The sequence below is a fragment of the Syngnathoides biaculeatus genome, chromosome 13 (assembly GCF_019802595.1).
Source record: "Syngnathoides biaculeatus isolate LvHL_M chromosome 13, ASM1980259v1, whole genome shotgun sequence".
NCBI lineage: Eukaryota > Metazoa > Chordata > Actinopteri > Syngnathiformes > Syngnathidae > Syngnathoides > Syngnathoides biaculeatus.
Genome location: NC_084652.1, coordinates 28139825 through 28157498, shown reverse-complemented (window position 1 = coordinate 28157498; position 17674 = coordinate 28139825). Strand labels below are relative to the sequence as shown.

Sequence of the window (17674 nt, the reverse complement as noted above, 5' to 3'; positions counted from 1 at the left end):
CCACGAAGGAGAAAAACCGCGCATAGTAAACATGGTGGACTGGAACCATGACGGAATCTCGATGTTGAACTTGAGAAGTTACCCCGACTTGAAAGCTTTTTAAGGCCGCCGCCGTCGCTTCCTCCATGGCTCACCGCTACCTTCGCCTGTCGGCGGCTTGTAGCCGCATGTTGCGGCTGCTTGTGTCCCCTTCGCCCGCCGCCAGCAGGCTGGTACGTGCTTAGTATGCTAACTGCTAGCCTAGCGAATGAGCTGACAAACAAGCCCCAACTCTTACCCTGCTGCTGTTGTTGTTGTTCCTTATTACACAGACTTGATTAAAAAAAAAAAAATCACCCGTAAACAGGATGGGATCTCACTGAAAAAGATGTTGATGCTTATTTACACCTTAGCTCTGTCATGGCGTATAACGTACGACGTTGGACTACTACATCCTGTATCGTACCACAGAACCCCCCCCCCCTCAAAAAAAAAAAAACAGGAACGGCCTTCTGAACTTTATTTCGGATGCATTGGATACTTTTAAAGGTGTCAAATGACGATTAACCCCCTTTTAACATAAATGTGAGTGTGATTGGTAAGTAACTGGCACTTAGAAGAGGGTGTCCACACTTGCGCAACCATATTATCTCGGTAGTTTTTCCTCCCTCTCTCAAAAAAAATTGCTTTTTTTCCAATGGATGGGTTTCCGATTACGCCATCTTGTGTGTCATGGAGGTCAAAGAACACAGGTGATAGGTCAAGCGTGAAGTTTTTTTTCTATCGTTAATGTATCGGATTGGTCTAAGGGTGGTGACGTCACTGGACACCTTTCCACAGACAGTTTCCGATTTAGAACGCGGGCCCCATTTGGCTTGGTGAAGACCATGATAAATCATTCAAATACCTTCCCACCTGTATTATGACCCATGATTTATATAAGTCAATAGATTGTTTTCGACCACGTGACTACAGCCGGGGCGTTTGGCCGTGTTGGATGGGTTCACTCTCCTGACGTGCTGTTCACTCCAACGCTTTTGCATATAGGCTGGAGTTACACAAATGTTCGTACAAAAAGGGACGCGTGATGGCTAAAAATACTTTGGAAAGTTATTGGTGCTCTTTAGATCAAGAAACCGTTCTGACAAGAAGTGCGCTTTGATGGACAATATCGACCCACACGCCTTGGAGAAACACAAATGGAGCCGGAGCACCCAACTGTGGGCGTCGGTAACCTATCCAGACATCGTCCACTGTCTCCTCTTCTCCACAAGCGCTAATACCGTGGACTAACTAAAGAATTACAAAGGTCTGGAGGCCTACAAGCAATTCGTCAATAGCTGGGCTTCTTGGTCATGCGGCGGTCGGTATCCATTGTAAGCAACCTGTCTCCCCACACTGCCAAGGTTAGTTTACTGCACAATGCAATTTAAATATGCTGCGGTTGATTATAGTCAGCGTTGTGTTAAATTATGTTGATTATACCAACGAAAGAAGTGTAATTTATTATTTTTGTTTTTGTTACCGAGAGAGAGAGGTTGGACCGGGACGAGTCCCAGGTGGAGCTCGCAGCTTTTTCTCTTCCACGGCTACGTTTTGAAGTCACGAAACCGCTAGCGGTGCGGTAACTCGTTTTTGCAATCTTATTCTAAGGAAACAGAAAATATAGATTTGGGGGACATGCATTGCATTCACACGCGAGTATTGTGCTTGGCTGCTGGATCAGCTCTGCGAATACGAGACAGCCACAATTGTCGCCGTTTGGTTTCGAACTGGTCCGTTTTCTCGCACTGGTTCTTGATCACAGCTGGCAGTCGAAAGAAAGACGCTTTACAACGCCCGTTTGAGCAACCGATAACATAGCGGTGCGCCCCCATCCGTAGGCCTTTCTGAAATGATTCCTGCTTTGTTACGTGTGTGTAGTGAAGTCACCAAACCAAGATGGCGCCCGCGTTCTAACTCAGAAGGAAAAGGCAAAAAAAAAAAAAAAAAAAGACATAATTTGCGATACTGTACAGCAGTCTAGTGTCCGATAGGGGGCGCCGTTCAGCTCCCAGAAATTACAACCGTCGCCTCTTTTTCCGGCCAGGTGACAAGAACAGTGGCGAGTGGGCCGAATTTGCTGAGTGAGGTGCTGGTGGCCTGCAGGACTCTGACATCTAGACCGCCCAAAGGTTCTTTATTTTAACCATTACCACCATCTCCTCCTTGGTTGTCTTCTTTTGAAAAACAGGCTTTGACGTGTTTGTTCCTCTGTGCAGGATTTCAGAAGTATTTCCCTGAGAGTCAGAAGAATTCCAAAGAGGCTCAATCACAAGACAGAGGTGACACTTGACGTGCGAGGCAAACAAAACTAGTCGTGCAAGTTCTCCCACCTCTAAAGACGAGAGAGGCACGTAACCTTCCGTTTGGGAGACAAAACGAGGAGCAAAGCAGAGCTGTAGAGCAGTGATGCTTTGGGGCTGTCGCTGGGCAACACAGACTTTCAGCTCCCTCCAAAGATTTTCGATGTTCGGTGTTGGTGTGAGATCTGGAGCCTGGCCAGGCCACTCCGGGACCTCGAAATCCTTCCTACGAAGCCTCTCCTTGGCGACTGTTTTGGGGATCGTTGTCATGGTGAAAGACCCCCAACCGTCTTCTGTGCCCTTGCTGATGGAAAGAGGTTTTCATTCAAAGTCTCCCAATCCGTGGCCCCGTTCATTCTTACCTTTGCAAAAATCATTCATACTGCTCCTTTGGCTGGGAAAAAAAGCCTTATATTTCCACCCCCTTGCTTCATAGTAACAAGTTGAGTTTTTCCCAAAAAGTTCAATTTTGGTTTCATCGGACCTTCTGACGTCCTCCCACTCCTCTTCTGGATCATCCAAATGCTCTCGAGCAAACTTCAGACGGGCCTGGACGTGTACTGGTTTAAGCCGCGGGACACGTCTGACACGGGAGGATTTCACTCGCTGGAGGCCGAGTGTGGTCCCTTTAAGTAGACTTTGTTCTTTTTGTCCGAGCTCTCTGCAAGTCATTTCACTTGACACCCGCCGTGTGGCCCAGGGATTGTTGCTCACCGTTCTTGTGATCATTTTGAAGCCACGCGGTGACCCCAGATCGAGTCACAATAAAAGCGCTGCAAGCCGTGACCATCCGTGCCGCATGCGCAGTCAGATATCCTCGCTAACTGGGTGGGGGTCGCGTCAGCCGCATTCCCATTGTGACGCACACTCAAGCATGTAACGCTCGCAAACACGCAAAGCATAATTGCGCTTTTTGGGTTTTTTTTTTTTTTTTTTGTCGACAGATGACAAAGCCGCCGACATGCCGAAAGAGGCGGGGCCCTCCGGTGGCGGCGGAGGAGGAGGAGGAGGAGGAGGAGGAAAGCGAGGAGGACGGAAAGATTCGCACTGGTACAGCCGTCTGCAGAAGGTCAGTGTGGGAGAGCGCGGCCACATGGACAGTGCGGTTGACAGCACGTAAAACAAGTCAGCCGATTGAGGGAAGTGCATTCAGGTTGGGGGGGGGGGCCTGCAGCTAGCCATTATTTTGATAGCTGATTCATTTTCATTCTTTTCCCCAAAAAATCAGATGAAGAAAAGCTTTTACATTTCCATACTTTTCTTGAAAACGACATTATTTCAAATTGACAGTGCATAAAATGCATAACCAATAGATTCTAACATTCGTCAGAAATCAATCGATTGCTTTCCTGGAGGACTACCGAAATCAGATGATCTCCTTTTTGAGAGGTGAAATTCAGAGGATTTGGGTAATTTTACGTGAAAAATGCTCTCAAATGCTACCTTTTGGTCGGATGAGCGCGATGGGAGCGTTCATTTGCCCTCACATCCAAATTCTACCCACATAGGAAGGAGAAAAATGGAATTGTAGCGAAGCTCCCATTGACACGATAAAATCCAACACGTTACGTACGCTGAGTGGGTGGGGAAAAAAAAAATTTGAAAAATTGGACTTGATCTTGCAGTGTCAACATGAGCAAAATGATCACGATTGTAAATGTCAAGGACAAGATCCCACAATAATCCTGGTCGTTGAGAAATGAAGCCTGTCTGCAGGGAGATATTCCGTGGGATGAGAAGGAGTTCCGGATGTACTTGCTGAGCGGCGTGGCCTTTTGGACCACCGTCACATACTACTTCCTGTTCAGGGATGGCGGTCGAGAGGTCACCTGGAAGGACTTTGTCAATAACTTCCTGTCCAAAGGAGCGGTGAGGGAACGCAGGCCTCGACGCCGACGGTGACGACGATAACGACGGTGCGTGTGTGTCTCCTGGTCTTCGTGCTGCAGGTGGACAGGCTGGAGGTGGTGAACAAGCGCTACGTCAAGGTGGTCTTCTCTCCCGGCAAGACGCCCGTGGACGGGGTGAGTCGGCCATCTTGTCATCTCAATCATGCTTTGCTAATCTTCGCCAATCGGCGAGTCAGACAGGAAGCAATGGAGTGCGTGTCAATCCGAAGCCGACTGAAGTGTCGTGGAGTGCGCGGGTTTTGGAAACTTTATACATTAGCGGCCCGGTGGGTCGCCGTTTGTTTTGCCACCATTCCAAATTGGAATCGCCGTCACCACGTAGACGACGGCAAATCGCCGGCTTTCGAGGCTTTTGAAGCCAACGTGCGGAAGAACGGCCGCCGTGCCGCCTCCGCTCCGCTCCGAGGCCTCCAATTCGTAACAATTGGTTATGTCGATGTAGACGTAGCCATTTGCATTCCGGGCATCCAACTGGATTGATGGATATAGCCTTCCGGATATCCATGTTGATCACTCTAAATTGATTGTATCTGTACTAGGCCATGCTCATTGGCTTTATATGGGGTTGTGTACGTCGTGTTGTTTTTCCACGCTTGGAATTCCTGCAACTCCACTTGACTTTGCAGTTGGCAAAGTTAAGGCCACTTTCTTCTTTGTCATCTCTCTTCATCATTTCCATATTTACATTTCAAGCACTACTGACGTATAAAGGCTTCCGTTATGCCAGGATGGCGGGCTCTCCACAATAATAATCCTTGAAACAAAATGATCTGGAAAATGCAGATTTTCAAATGTTAAAAGTACGCAAGACTTCTCAAAAGATGTCCTTCGAGTCTCAGTCAAGCAAGTCCCAATTCCTACAAGTGGAGTCACGTGACCGGTGTCCCCCACGTCCGACAGGAAGCGTTGAAACGCTCCCCGCGTGTGTTTCTTCCCGCAGCCGTACGTGTGGTTCAACATCGGCAGCGTGGACACATTCGAGAGGAACCTGGAGACCGCCCAGTACGAGCTGGGCATCGAGGGCGAGAGCCGCGTGCCCGTGGTCTACTCCACCGAGAGCGACGGGTGAGGAAAGCCCTTCCGCCATTTCATCAGAAATGCTTGTGCTCTTTTTCCTCATTAGTAAGACAATCGAGCGCAGTCGGAACTGCCGAGGTGCACTTTTCCATTTATAGGGAAGAGGAAGAGCGGAGGGCGTCCGCAGCAGTTCCCTTTTCGGCGTGAGATGAAAGTGACGCAGATTGCGAGATGTAGTGTGAAATCGGGGCCCGCTAGACTTGAAAGGGTTTCAATCCACAAGCCGTTAAGCCCTGTTGAGTAGCATCTGCAACACTTGCACAATGGACATTGTCACAGATTATTACATGACTGGACACTTTAAATCGCAACCACTCCTTGAAGTCCTGGCACCGAACTTTTGCCCTGTTAGGCACTCTAATTGCTCCAAATGCGCGAGAGACTGCACCCTTTGCACAAGTGTCCCCCCAAAAAACCTGTTCCATCATTGGCAGTTTATGAGCAGCCCTTATTGTTCCGTGACTGTTAGCGCAATGTCTTTATGTCTCACTTGGCTGTCTGTCTGTCTGTCGCGATAGTACGAGGGACAAATTCCTTGTATAAGAGTTGGCGTATTAATAAAGTAAAACTTGGTTCCTGCCAGGATTATTACACGGCCGGTTCTGGCCCCTGACACCCCTGCGCTACATAACTTTCCACGTGCAGCCTCACGCGCTCACCATTTATGCCGCTGGGCAACACTTGACAGCGGGATGACGTCACACATTGGTGATGAAAAGGATTTCAAAACGGAAAGACGGTGGTTTTGGCCTGTTTTGACTGTTTTTGCCCTAGGACCTTCCTCCTGAGCATGCTGCCCACCGCCCTCATCATCGGCTTCCTGCTCTTCATGCTGCGGCGAGGCCCGGCGGGGGCGGGCCGGCCCGGCCGCGGGGGAATGGGCGGCCTGTTCAGCGTCAGCGAGACCACCGCCAAGATCCTCAAGGACGAAATTGACGTCAAGTTCAAAGATGTCGCCGGCTGCGAGGAAGCCAAGCTGGAGATCATGGAGTTCGTCAACTTCCTGAAGAATCCCAAACAGTACCAGGACCTCGGCGCCAAGATCCCCAAGGTCAGCTCGGGAGGGGGGTGTGGAGGGCGCGTCGGTTGACCGCTGTCCTCGCCGTCGGCAGGGCGCCATCCTGACGGGGCCTCCGGGAACGGGAAAGACACTCCTGGCCAAGGCCACGGCGGGCGAGGCCAACGTGCCCTTTATTACCGTCAACGGCTCAGAGTTCTTGGAGATGTTCGTGGGGGTGGGCCCGGCCCGGGTGAGCGGCGGCCCCCGACTTGTCAGGATCTGCTTGTTTCACGTCTCGCCAGTGACTCGTTGACGTCGCGTCCCGTGCAGGTCCGAGATCTGTTCGTGATGGCGAGGAAGAACGCGCCCTGCATCCTCTTCATTGACGAGATTGATGCGGTGGGACGCAAGCGGGGACGTGGAAACTTTGGGGGGCAGAGCGAGCAGGAGAACACCCTGAACCAGCTGCTGGTCGAGATGGACGGTCAGAAACCGGCAGGCTTTTGTCGTGCACATACGAGCAACTTTTGTTCCACAGCACTTTGGCCACTTTTCCATTCTCACCGCGTCTTTCTGTCCATCTCTCGGTTCCTTTCTTAAGTTAACAACAAAGTGCCAGACTGACTCGCTATTACGAACGTAATGCTAACTTATTTTCGCTAAATTCTACTGAAACAAAACTCACAGTTATTGAAAGGGCAACTAAGGTCGAGGGTGGTCGACTTCGTAGTCTCTGTCTCGAAATGTTTTGTCAGTCAGGCTTTCTTTAACATCCAAGGAGGCTTTTCGGGGCGGGGGGTTATGTGCACGCAACGTCTGCATAGGGAAAACTAGGTGGATGTACTAAATATGGATTCAGCTCACGTCTTAAGACCCCAAATATTAGTGAGTTGAATTTCAAGCCACCACGTCATGTTTGTCATGGCAGCATACGCAGAGTCCCCCAAAGTGTGTGTGCTCACGCGTCATCAGGTCTGGAAGTTTGGCTGCTGACTGTGGATTGGCCACGCCGCTGCAAATACGCGCAGAGCAAGGAGTTCATTTTCAATTCGGCAAACCGGGACTTTCAGAAGCATTCTTGAACCGAATGTTAACCTAACACGGAAAGGACGCATTTATTGTGTCCGACGGGGTCCTTTCTGGAATTGCTATTTCTACGAGTTGTGAAGCGGCACCATATATGTCAGCGTCCCTGCAATTTTGATGCATTTTCCCAACTGAATGGATACCGCACCTGGCAGGGTTCAACACGGCGACCAATGTGGTGGTCCTGGCGGGAACCAACCGAGCGGACATCTTGGACCCGGCGCTGCTGAGGCCCGGACGCTTCGACAGGCAAATTTACATCGGTGGGCAGGAAATCGGCAGCAGGAAGTGATTCGCATTGTTGTCATCGTCGACGTGGTTGTTTCAGGTCCACCCGACATCAAAGGACGTGTGTCCATCTTTAAGGTCCACCTTCGTCCTCTCAAGTTGGACCCTTTCACAGATAAAGACGCCTTGGCCCGCAAGATGGCGGCGCTGACACCTGGTTTCTCAGGTAGGTTAGCGTGTGCACTCGAGATTTGAGTCGCCAAAGTTTTTGTCGTGGGGAAAATGTGAACCCGCTACAAGACAAGTGAGAGCAAAAGTGTCTGGATCCAACCCGACGGCCGTTGTCATCGACCAGGCGCCGACATCGCCAACGTTTGCAACGAGGCGGCGCTCATCGCTGCCCGACATCTCTGTGACGCCATTGAGCAGAAGCACTTCGAGCAAGCCATCGAGAGGGTCATCGGAGGTAGGCGCCGCCGACGACGGCCCTAACCTCCAGTCGCTCTGGAGCACACCGCTCGTCTTCTTCCTTCAGGGCTGGAGAAAAAGACGCAGGTACTCCAGCCAGACGAGAAGAAGACGGTTGCCTATCACGAGGCGGGACACGCAGTCGCCGGATGGTTTCTGGAGCACGCCGACCCGCTGCTCAAGGTGGGCCCGCACAAGGCAAACTGACAAGAACCGCTGCCCCCGCGACATTATTGTTTTTCATCAAAATTTGAGTGTTCACTTTGCTTTTGGGGACATTTTGGGGGATGTCACCTATTCAAATCTGGTCAAAAAAGGCCTTTGTCAACCAATATGGACCTGATTACCTGATTATTTCTCAATATATGTCCTCGCCGCGTTCGTTTGGCCGACACATTTCAGTTCAAAATGTCCACCAATATGACATTTCAACTTTTCATAAAAGTCAAAAAACATTTCACACGGCGTCAGCTGACTTCAAGAGCGCAAACGGAACATGATTGACGAGAGGAGCAGAGTGGCTAAAAGAAAAGCTCGACGTTTTGTCAGTCAGTCAAGGTTGAGCGTATTGGCTGTGGAGGCGTTGAAAAAAGTGCTTGTGTTTTTTCAGTCGGTTTTCCCTTCGCTCTTAACGCGTCCTCCAAATGTGTGACGGAACGCGGGCCCGCAGGTATCCATCATCCCCCGAGGCCGCGGCCTCGGCTACGCCCAGTACCTCCCGAAGGAGCAGTTCCTGTACACAGCGGAGCAGCTGCTCGACCGCATGTGCATGACGCTCGGAGGTCGCGTGTCCGAGGAGATCTTTTTCGGCAGGGTCACCACCGGCGCGCAAGACGACCTCCGCAAAGTCACTCAGAGTGCCTACGCGCAGGTCAGAGGTCACAGGTCATAAAGAGGCTGCCACGAGCGCCCCTCCTCGTCACCATGGGCTTTCTGGGTCTCGCAGATAGTGCAGTTTGGGATGAACCCCAAGGTGGGCCAGGTGTCCTTCGACCTCCCCCGGCAGGGCGAGATGCTCCTGGAGAAGCCGTACAGCGAAGCCACGGCGCGCCTCATCGACGGCGAGGTGCGCAGCCTCATCGCCGACGCCTACTGCAGAACTCAACACCTGCTGAACGACAAGAAGGCCGAGGTGGAGAAGGTGAACCTTGGAGCGCGAGCGGCGAGGCTTCCGAACGCGTCTGCGCGCTCTTCCACGCTTGTGTGCTTGTCTTCCTGAAGGTGGCGCTGCAGCTGCTGGAGAAAGAGGTTCTGGACAAGAACGACATGGTGGAGCTGCTGGGTAAACGTCCCTTTTCGGAAAAGTCAACATACGAGGAGCTGGTGGAGGGCACGGGCGGCGAGGGTGAGGACACCTCGCTGCCCGCCGGCCTCAAGGACTGGAACCGGGAAAGAAAAGACAAGGAGGAGAGCCAGGACGAACAAGTGGCCCGGCAGATCTCTGGAGGCGTGCCCTTCTAGACGGACCGGTTCTCGTGTCATCTCCTCCCGGCTCCTCTCTGAGCTCGCAAACAGTTTTGAGAATCGTGTGGCAGTCAAAGAAGCTCCTGGAGAAACATAAGGACTTTTATTTATTTCACGAGTCAATGAGCGCCATGCTAATGCTAATGCTAATGTCACCAGATCACGTCTTGCGCTCATATTTACGGATTACGGCTGAAACCGTTTTCCACGAGCGACATGCATGACGTTTCGTAACATTGATTATATTCAATCATTAAAGGTGCATAGGGAAACGAACTAGATTCTTAACAGGTTTGTTTGAGGTATCTTATTTAACAAGTGAGCTTCTGCATCAACGCATTCGGACACTACTTAAAGTTCAATTTCACAGAGATGTGTCCGTTTGAAGTTCCCTCCAGCCAGGTAAAGCTTGAAAGATTAAAAGATCGCTGAAACGGGAAGTCGGGCTTCATGTGTGCGTGCGACAACTGAGGAAGTATTTGTATCAATAAAAACGTAACGGCGTGAAACTCCACCGAGAATAAAGTACTTTTGGGGGAGGGGACTATTGTGAAAGCGCGGCAGCGGAAGTGACATTTGCCTGTCCCGGACTTGCTCGTCCCGGTCGTAACTGGGACGCTCACGTTCGGCGAGAGCACGACGCCGTACCGAACGCAACGTACAAATACGCACACAGCCGGACTGAGGCTCGTCCGTATGGCGCCAGCAGTGCGTGCGGTAGGAAGCTTTTATTGTGGACATTTTGCCTCTTAACGGAGACGTGCTAAGCCAATGCTAACCGAGGGTGCCCGTTGGTCGACATCGTTAGCATCCTCACGTTATTGTTGACAATACACGATTGAGTCTTCAAACGGTCCGCCTAAAGGGGCGAGCGCCGAGATAAGCGACCATGTCCGTGTTAGTCGCAGCTTGGTGACACGAGAACGATGAAACTTGACAAGTTAGGGATTCCCGAAAGTCCAAACCGCCCAACGCTTTGTCACCATTCGAGAAAAGCCAAACTGTTAATGCATTAAACTATTGCCGGAAATCCACTTGAATGGAGTTGCCAAGGGTATAGGAGTAAGACAAGCGGTCGGGGTTATGCCACTGCACACGTTCGTCATGGAGAACGGACAGCACGGCAACACGACAACGACGACGACGACCAGGCTCGGCCTGCCTCCGCTGACTCCTGACCAGCAGGAGGCGCTGCAGAAGGTAAAGCGAGCTCCGCCCGGCGCGGCCCTTTGCCAATCCAGGTGCTGAAGGAGGGACGATCTCTCGTGCAATATCAACTCTTTGACCCGGCTTTGTGTCTGGCCAGGCTAAGAAGTATGCCATGGAGCAGAGCATCCGGAACGTTCTCGTCCGGCAGAACATTGCTCAGCAACAGCAGCTCGGCGGACTGCAGGTCCACACATGTTAAAACACACCCACGCACACACACACGAATTGATACTTATGTACGTGTGTGTGTGTGTGTCTATCAGATGGCATCTTTGCCAATGGGTTTAGGTGAACTCTCACCTCTGCAATCAGTAAGTCATCTTAATTTTTTAACCTCTTGACCATCGTTAAAAAGTTGGGATGGCATTTTCCACAAGCTAATGACGGCGTGACTTCCTGTCGAGGTGGCGGCCCAACGCCAGCGCGCCCTGGCCATCATGTGTCGCGTGTACGTGGGCTCCATCTACTACGAGTTGGGAGAGGACACCATCAGGCAGGCCTTCATCCCCTTCGGACCCATAAAAAGCATCGATATGTCCTGGGACTCCGTCACGCTCAAGCACAAGGTCAGAGGTCGTGGCTAACGTGGCTGGACAGTGACGTGGATGTCGTTTTTGGGCCATCTGCCACACTTTTCATACGTTTGTCAATTGGAAGGTGTTTTAAAATGAGATTTGGCGACAAAAGTAATCATAGCATGAAATGACAAAAGTATGGACTGGTATATTGATGCATGATTTGATATTTGGAGGGCAGCGCCTGAAACAATGATTTTGCTATCGGAAGAAGTCGTGTGAATATGACACCTGCGGAACAGTCCAGTGTGTTTTACAAACTTTTTTTTTTTTTTTTTTGAGCTAAGGCACATTTTTAATGGAAAATGTCTGACGGCACACCACCAAACAAAAGACATGCAGCGCAACCTTGGCTCGGGGACTTATTTGGTTCCGTGACCTCGTTTGGAACCCGAAATGATCTTAAACCAAGGTTGTGTTTTCCATGAAAGACCAATGAGTCCGTTACACCGCCAAAATTAAATTGTACCTTTTTTTTGTATGTAAGTCGGTCTGCTAAAAATAATTACAGTGCAATATAGAAAGAAGTGATAACAGTATTTCAGAGAAATGGAAAAAGTAACCTATGCTACGTTTACTGCTCGTGAACGTTAACGAAGGAGGGAAAAGGAAGGCGCTGCTCATTGAAGTTGAGCCTTCTTCCACAATGGTGGGGAATTTCTAATTCAGGCGGTGATTATTTGATTGAATTTTTTTGCGTTTCCTTTGACCAAATGGTCATTGGCAAACTTAAGACGAGCCTTGACATGTCCTGGTTTACGCAGAGGGAACCTTGCGTGCCATGCGTGATTTGAAACCATGACGCCGACAGTCGCCTTGGAAACGGCGGTCCCAGCCCTTCTCAGGTCATTGACCAAGGCCTGTCGTGGAGTCCTGGGTTTATTCCTCACCTTTGAGACCCCACCGGGCTCCGCTCCGATTGAGATTGAGCGTCATGTTATGCTTCCATTTTCTAATGAATTGCTCCGACAGTGGACCTTTTCCAGCCCTGTGCATTTTCAGCTCTTTGGTCTTGGCCACGTTCGACTGTATGGGGAGGACAGGTGTCTTTATGCGGCGAACGACCTCACACAGGTGCATCTGATTCCGGATGGAGTATAAAATAAATCGTAGCTAGTGATTTCTGGATTTTTCTTTTGAGGTAATCTCTCTCCCAGCGGACATGCACCTATGATGAAAATTTCAGACCCCTCCATGATTTCTAAGTGGGAGAGCTTGCAATATAGCAAATACTTCTTTTCTTCACTGTAATGTGGCGTCTGCCGCTTACAGGCGGAATTGAATCCAAGCGAAAGCGCCCGTGTAGTTGTTTTGACCCGGGGGGATCGTGATTCTACCTCATGTTAGGAAAAATCTTTTATTTCACTACTTTGCGACAAACAATCGGAACAGTTTTCGGTTCAAAATAAATCTGGATCAAAATTAACGTACCCAAAAACTTATGTTTAGCAAAGGCTAACTGAATAAATGTGTTTAAAAAGAGGAATCACAAATTGCAACTTCACGCAAGCAGATACATAAACGCATAAAAGGCAACAAGATTAGGCTGCAAGGACCAAGTTTTCATTTAAAAATCGCCGTCGCCGATTCAAATGGAGCTTTTGTGTTGATTGTCACTTGTTTTGACGTTTTTTTTTTTTTTTTTTTTTTTTTACTGTCAAAATGTACCATATTTGTGTAGTTTTAACATTTCCCATCCGTATATTATTTGTCCAATGCAACTTGAGCACGTGTGTTTGTTTTCTTGTTTGTAAGTATATTGTTGAATCTTGTGTGTTCAGGGTTTCGCATTTGTGGAGTACGAGACGCCGGAAGCCGCTCAGTTGGCACTGGACCAAATGAACTCGGTCGTCCTGGGAGGGCGAAACATTAAGGTCGGCTGTGGGTCAATACTCGGCACGCCCTTAAAGGCCAATGATTCCCAACACGGCCCGGAATCATTTGAACAGGTGGGCCGGCCCAGCAACATTGGGCAGGCGCAGCCGATCATCGAGCAGCTGGCGGAGGAAGCTCGCGTCTTCAACAGGATCTACGTGGCCTCTGTTCATCCCGACCTGTCGGACGGCGACATCCGGAGCGTCTTCGAGGCCTTCGGCAAGATCAAGTCGTGCATGTTGGCCCGCGAGCCCACCACGGGCCGCCACAAAAGCTACGGTTACATCGGTGAGCCGCGTCGCCCGACGTGACGCCGCTCTCGCTCTGACCCGTTTGCGGTTTCCCTCCAGAGTACGACAAGCCTCAGTCTGCAGTTGACGCAGTGGCCTCCATGAACCTGTTTGACCTGGGCGGCCAGTACTTGCGAGTGGGGAAGGCCGTCACCCCGCCCGTGCCGCTCATCACCGCCTCGGGAGACCTCACTGGAGCCGGCAACTTTACTGCACAGGTACTTTACTGCTCCCGATTTTTTTTTTTTTTTTTTTTTTTGCTGGAAAAGAGACGTTTACCTGCTTTGAATTTGGGTTCGAGCGGGAAGCGAGTATTTTACCGTTGCGGCTTTATCGTGCATGTAAAGGTTAAAGTGTGCGGGGGACAGTATTGAGCCCTTAAGAACTCTTGCTGATGTGTGATGACGTGCGATGACTGGCCGTTAAATGACACGTTTGCGTTCTGGGGGGAGGGGGTGGGGGTACTGGTTCTGATGGAGCAAGAACGAATACAGTGGTACCTCTACTTGCGGAAGTCGTCTCGTGCGCATTTTACACGTAAATAGCCGACGGATGAGCGGTAGAAGGCCAGCCGCAACTTTGTGTCCTGATGGTTTTTCCTGTGGATTCTCGGGAAGTGGAGACTCTAATGAACCTTCCTGATGCCCGCCAAGAAGATGTCTGTTTCTGAGATCAGGACTCGCAGGCACCTGAATGTGTGGACTCGCCTCGAGGAAGAATTCTCTTCTTCCTGAAGTACACGATGATCTCCTTTGTTTTTAATTATATTAAGCCCGAGATTGTTTTCTGTGCACCGGGTTATGAGTCCAGAAGACTTCCTCTCTGCGGGCTGCCTTTGAGATCGGACCGACCACTGTTGTGGACCAAGAGACAGGATGTGCGTCATGGCTAAAGATTGACATCTCTCCTAACCAATGTGATGCCAGTAAGATTCTCCGGCGATTGCCAATGGGAGAGCGGCTTTATCGTGCCGCTTTCAAACCAGGATACATTACCGGACGTTAACATGCGGTGGAATCCAGCGCCATCTTTTTCCTTTAGGGTTAGGGGTTCGAACCCTTCTCAACCTGAATTTCTTTCGTAGCTAGAGACAACCTTTTTCCGGGGAGGCCTTTCGTAACCTGAGTCCTTTGTAAGTAGAGGTACCACTGAATTGTTATATTGCCTCTTTGTATGGCTCCAGTGCTAAGTTTTGTTTGGTGGTCAGTGCTTTTTCATTCATTATGTTAGCTTTGAGCAATTTTTGTGAACACAGATGAAAAAAGTTGTTAGTGATGCATTTGAACATTCAATAGGTGTCCTTCTGCTGTTACCAGAGTTTAGTTTTACAGTGAACTTCAACTGCAACATTCACGCTGACTACAATGGAAACGCCTTAGCCACTGGTAATGCTCCTTTTCATTAGTCGTGACATGAGCAGACTTACTCATGGTGGCAAATTAGGACACAACAAAGCAAAAATAAGAAAGATAAGCCGTGACATAGTTTACGCACTTGAAAACGTGGCGACTTGCTATCAAAGCTGCTTTAAGGCGGAGATATTTCCAACGACTTGTGCTGTGGTGCTGCTTTCAGGATCCAGTTGGAGCGTCGGTGCTGCGAGCACTGGCCGGTCTTCCCCAAGGAGTCATGGCGGCTCAGGCTCCAGGTGTCATTACAGGTGGGTGGGAAACCTTGGTTCCGCCCCCCCCCCCCCCCCCCACACACACACACACACAAAGTCTCGCTCTCCTTGACCTGACCCCTGAGTGTGATGTCACCATTTCAGGCGTGACCCCGGCTCGACCCGGGCTACCGCAAGTAGCTCTGGTTAATCCCGTCCTGGCCACGCCCCCTGCCCCGAGGACGCAGGAAGCGCTCCACCAGGGGGCACACTTGGACCCGAGTCAACACGAACAGATGGACGGAGCCCACGACATCAACAAGATCATCCGCAATCCCAAAGTAAAAAATACACATGAACGTTAAAAAAAAAAAAAAGGGCGGTGTGGAACGACATTGGGATTACTTTCCAAATGTCACTGGATTACTTTGATTTGACTTTGTGATTACTTTGGCACACTACATTGGGTAATTTTGCGACTATACTTCGATCCAAAATTGAGCGTTGTTTTTGGGACTACTTTAGGACTGTGTTGTGTGGAGTCCCCAAAGGGACACGGGGGGAGTTTTCTCATTCGGATGAGAAACGTCTGCCTGCGAGTGGTCGCTGATTTACTTGCTAGCGGTAGCTTCCTGCATTCCGGTAGCCGTAGAGAAGTTTATGTAAAACTTGCTTCCAGTGCACAAGGGGACCTGCTCTCTTTCCTCAACACAAGGAATACACCTGATCGTGTCATCCACCAATTTCAAGAATTTGTATCAAAGTATAAACTTTCATCACCGCTGTAGCTCAGCCATATCTGCTCGGGTGTGTATAAATGAGATGCAAAGGTTTTTCATTCAAATGAGACTTTCATGTTTGAATGAGCAACTTCCTCATTGTAAAGAAAAAAAGTTCTCATTCAAAGGAAAAACTTTCATGATGAGTTTGTCGCTAGAATGACAAACTTTTTTTTTTTGTAGGGGCTTTGTAAGATTAGATATTTGATTTACTTTGAGATGACATTGGCTTTATTCAATGCTACTTTGGGACTTGGCGGCACGCTGGAGCAGCAGTAGACCGTTGTGCTCTCAGTTCTGAGGTCCGTGGTTCAAATTGTGACGTTTGGGTGGTTTTTCTCCGGGCACTAAGCTTTCCTCCCACATCCCAAAAACATTGGCATACGTGGGGCTCACCAAATTGCCTCTAGGTGTGATTGTGAGTGCCCCTGCGATTGACTGGCGACCAGTCGGAGGTGTTCCCCGCCTCCTGCCCGATGACGGCTGGGATAGGCTCGTGAGGATAAGCGGCTCAGGAAATGCAGGGCTGGATGGATAGATTGGACTTTGTGACTATCAAGATTGACGATTTGGGATTGAATTGAGACTGGGATTTGTTTGAGACTGCTTTGGACTCCGTTGTGCTATTTGATAACTGCATTGGAATGACTCTGAGGTTACGATGAGATTATTTCGCTAGTGCTGCACAATTGACTGGATTGAATTAACGTAAAAAAATGCGGGCACTGCTGCATATGAGAAGCTTTTTATTCGCAGTCGTGCCCGCAACCTCGTCTGACAGCCACCAGGAGACGAACATAAGCGCCGGCACAGTCCACCGTGGCCAACTTCAAAATAAAGTTCCGGTCAAAATGATTGTGGTTATTGATTTTGGACATAATTGTGCAGCCATTAGTTTATTGGATTTGCAGAGTTTTGGTTACGTTGGGATTAGTTTAGTAGATGTAGTAACCCCAACCCTATGCCTGGACTGTAATATCTGAGCGCTTCTTGTCGCTTACTATGCACGCTTGATCTGTATGCCCTCAGTCCCGCGTCATGGTTTTGAGGAACATGGTGGGCCAGGACGACATTGACGACGACCTGGAGGGAGAGGTCACCGAGGAATGCGGGAAGTTTGGCCAGGTCAAGCGAGTGGTCATCTACCAGGAACGTCAGGGAGAGGAAGAGGACGCCGCCGTCATCATCAAGATCTTCGTCGAGTTCTGCCACACGGCCGAGATGAACCGAGCCGTTCGGGCTCTGGACCGCCGTTGGTTTGGAGGTCGCAAAGTGGCGGCCGAGGCGTACGAGCAGGAACGCTTTGAAAATAACGACCTCTCGGCGTAGACGGTGGCGCGATGGCAAACGGCTGTGGGCCGCCGCCTCCACAGGAAATAACGTAAGGGGGCAGCGGCGGAAGGTCCCGCTTCGGTTTCGGAACCTGAATGGACGTCCTCGCTCTCAGTTGACACGTCGGTTCTGAGGACACCATTTAAAAACAGGAAGTGGACGTAAAGTACCTGGGTGACTTTTTTGGCCTGTCTTAATCAGAGTAAATGTTTGTCATTGTGGCAAGCGTATTCACACCGCTTTGCTCACGAGCCAACTTGATTTGACTCAAACGCGATGTCGACAAACACTTTGTAAAGGTTTGTCTTTGTTTTATATAAAAAGCAAACAAAGAAAATCAGCAAAACATTTCATAGTTGTTTATCTGACGTCATCGCCCCCGAGTGAGGCAAAGCGGTTTAGAAATCGGATGGACACGATTGCCATCTGGTGGCCATCATAAGATCGTGTTGAA

At 49.9% G+C, this 17674-nt stretch overlaps 2 protein-coding genes across 2 annotated transcripts; both read left to right on the top strand.

The window, feature by feature from the left end:
* Positions 1 to 73: 73 nt before the first annotated feature.
* On the top strand, positions 74 to 9833 carry afg3l2 (AFG3-like AAA ATPase 2). The gene is made up of 17 exons (XM_061838819.1): positions 74 to 212; positions 2069 to 2153; positions 2241 to 2303; positions 3269 to 3393; positions 4041 to 4193; positions 4274 to 4348; positions 5175 to 5299; positions 6086 to 6362; positions 6424 to 6561; positions 6642 to 6795; positions 7553 to 7660; positions 7726 to 7851; positions 7981 to 8091; positions 8161 to 8276; positions 8764 to 8964; positions 9040 to 9234; positions 9315 to 9833. Exons 1-17 carry the CDS (start codon positions 126 to 128, stop codon positions 9552 to 9554), a joined length of 2379 nt encoding a protein of 792 aa, XP_061694803.1. The 5' UTR covers positions 74 to 125; the 3' UTR covers positions 9555 to 9833.
* Positions 9834 to 10132: 299 nt separating this feature from the next.
* puf60a (poly-U binding splicing factor a) lies at positions 10133 to 17599 on the top strand. The gene is made up of 10 exons (XM_061838858.1): positions 10133 to 10757; positions 10864 to 10950; positions 11030 to 11077; positions 11171 to 11332; positions 13123 to 13215; positions 13291 to 13504; positions 13567 to 13724; positions 15082 to 15166; positions 15275 to 15450; positions 16918 to 17599. The coding sequence occupies exons 1-10, from the start codon at positions 10641 to 10643 to the stop codon at positions 17215 to 17217; spliced, it is 1440 nt and encodes a 479-aa protein (XP_061694842.1). The 5' UTR covers positions 10133 to 10640; the 3' UTR covers positions 17218 to 17599.
* The last annotated feature ends 75 nt before the right edge of the window (positions 17600 to 17674 follow it).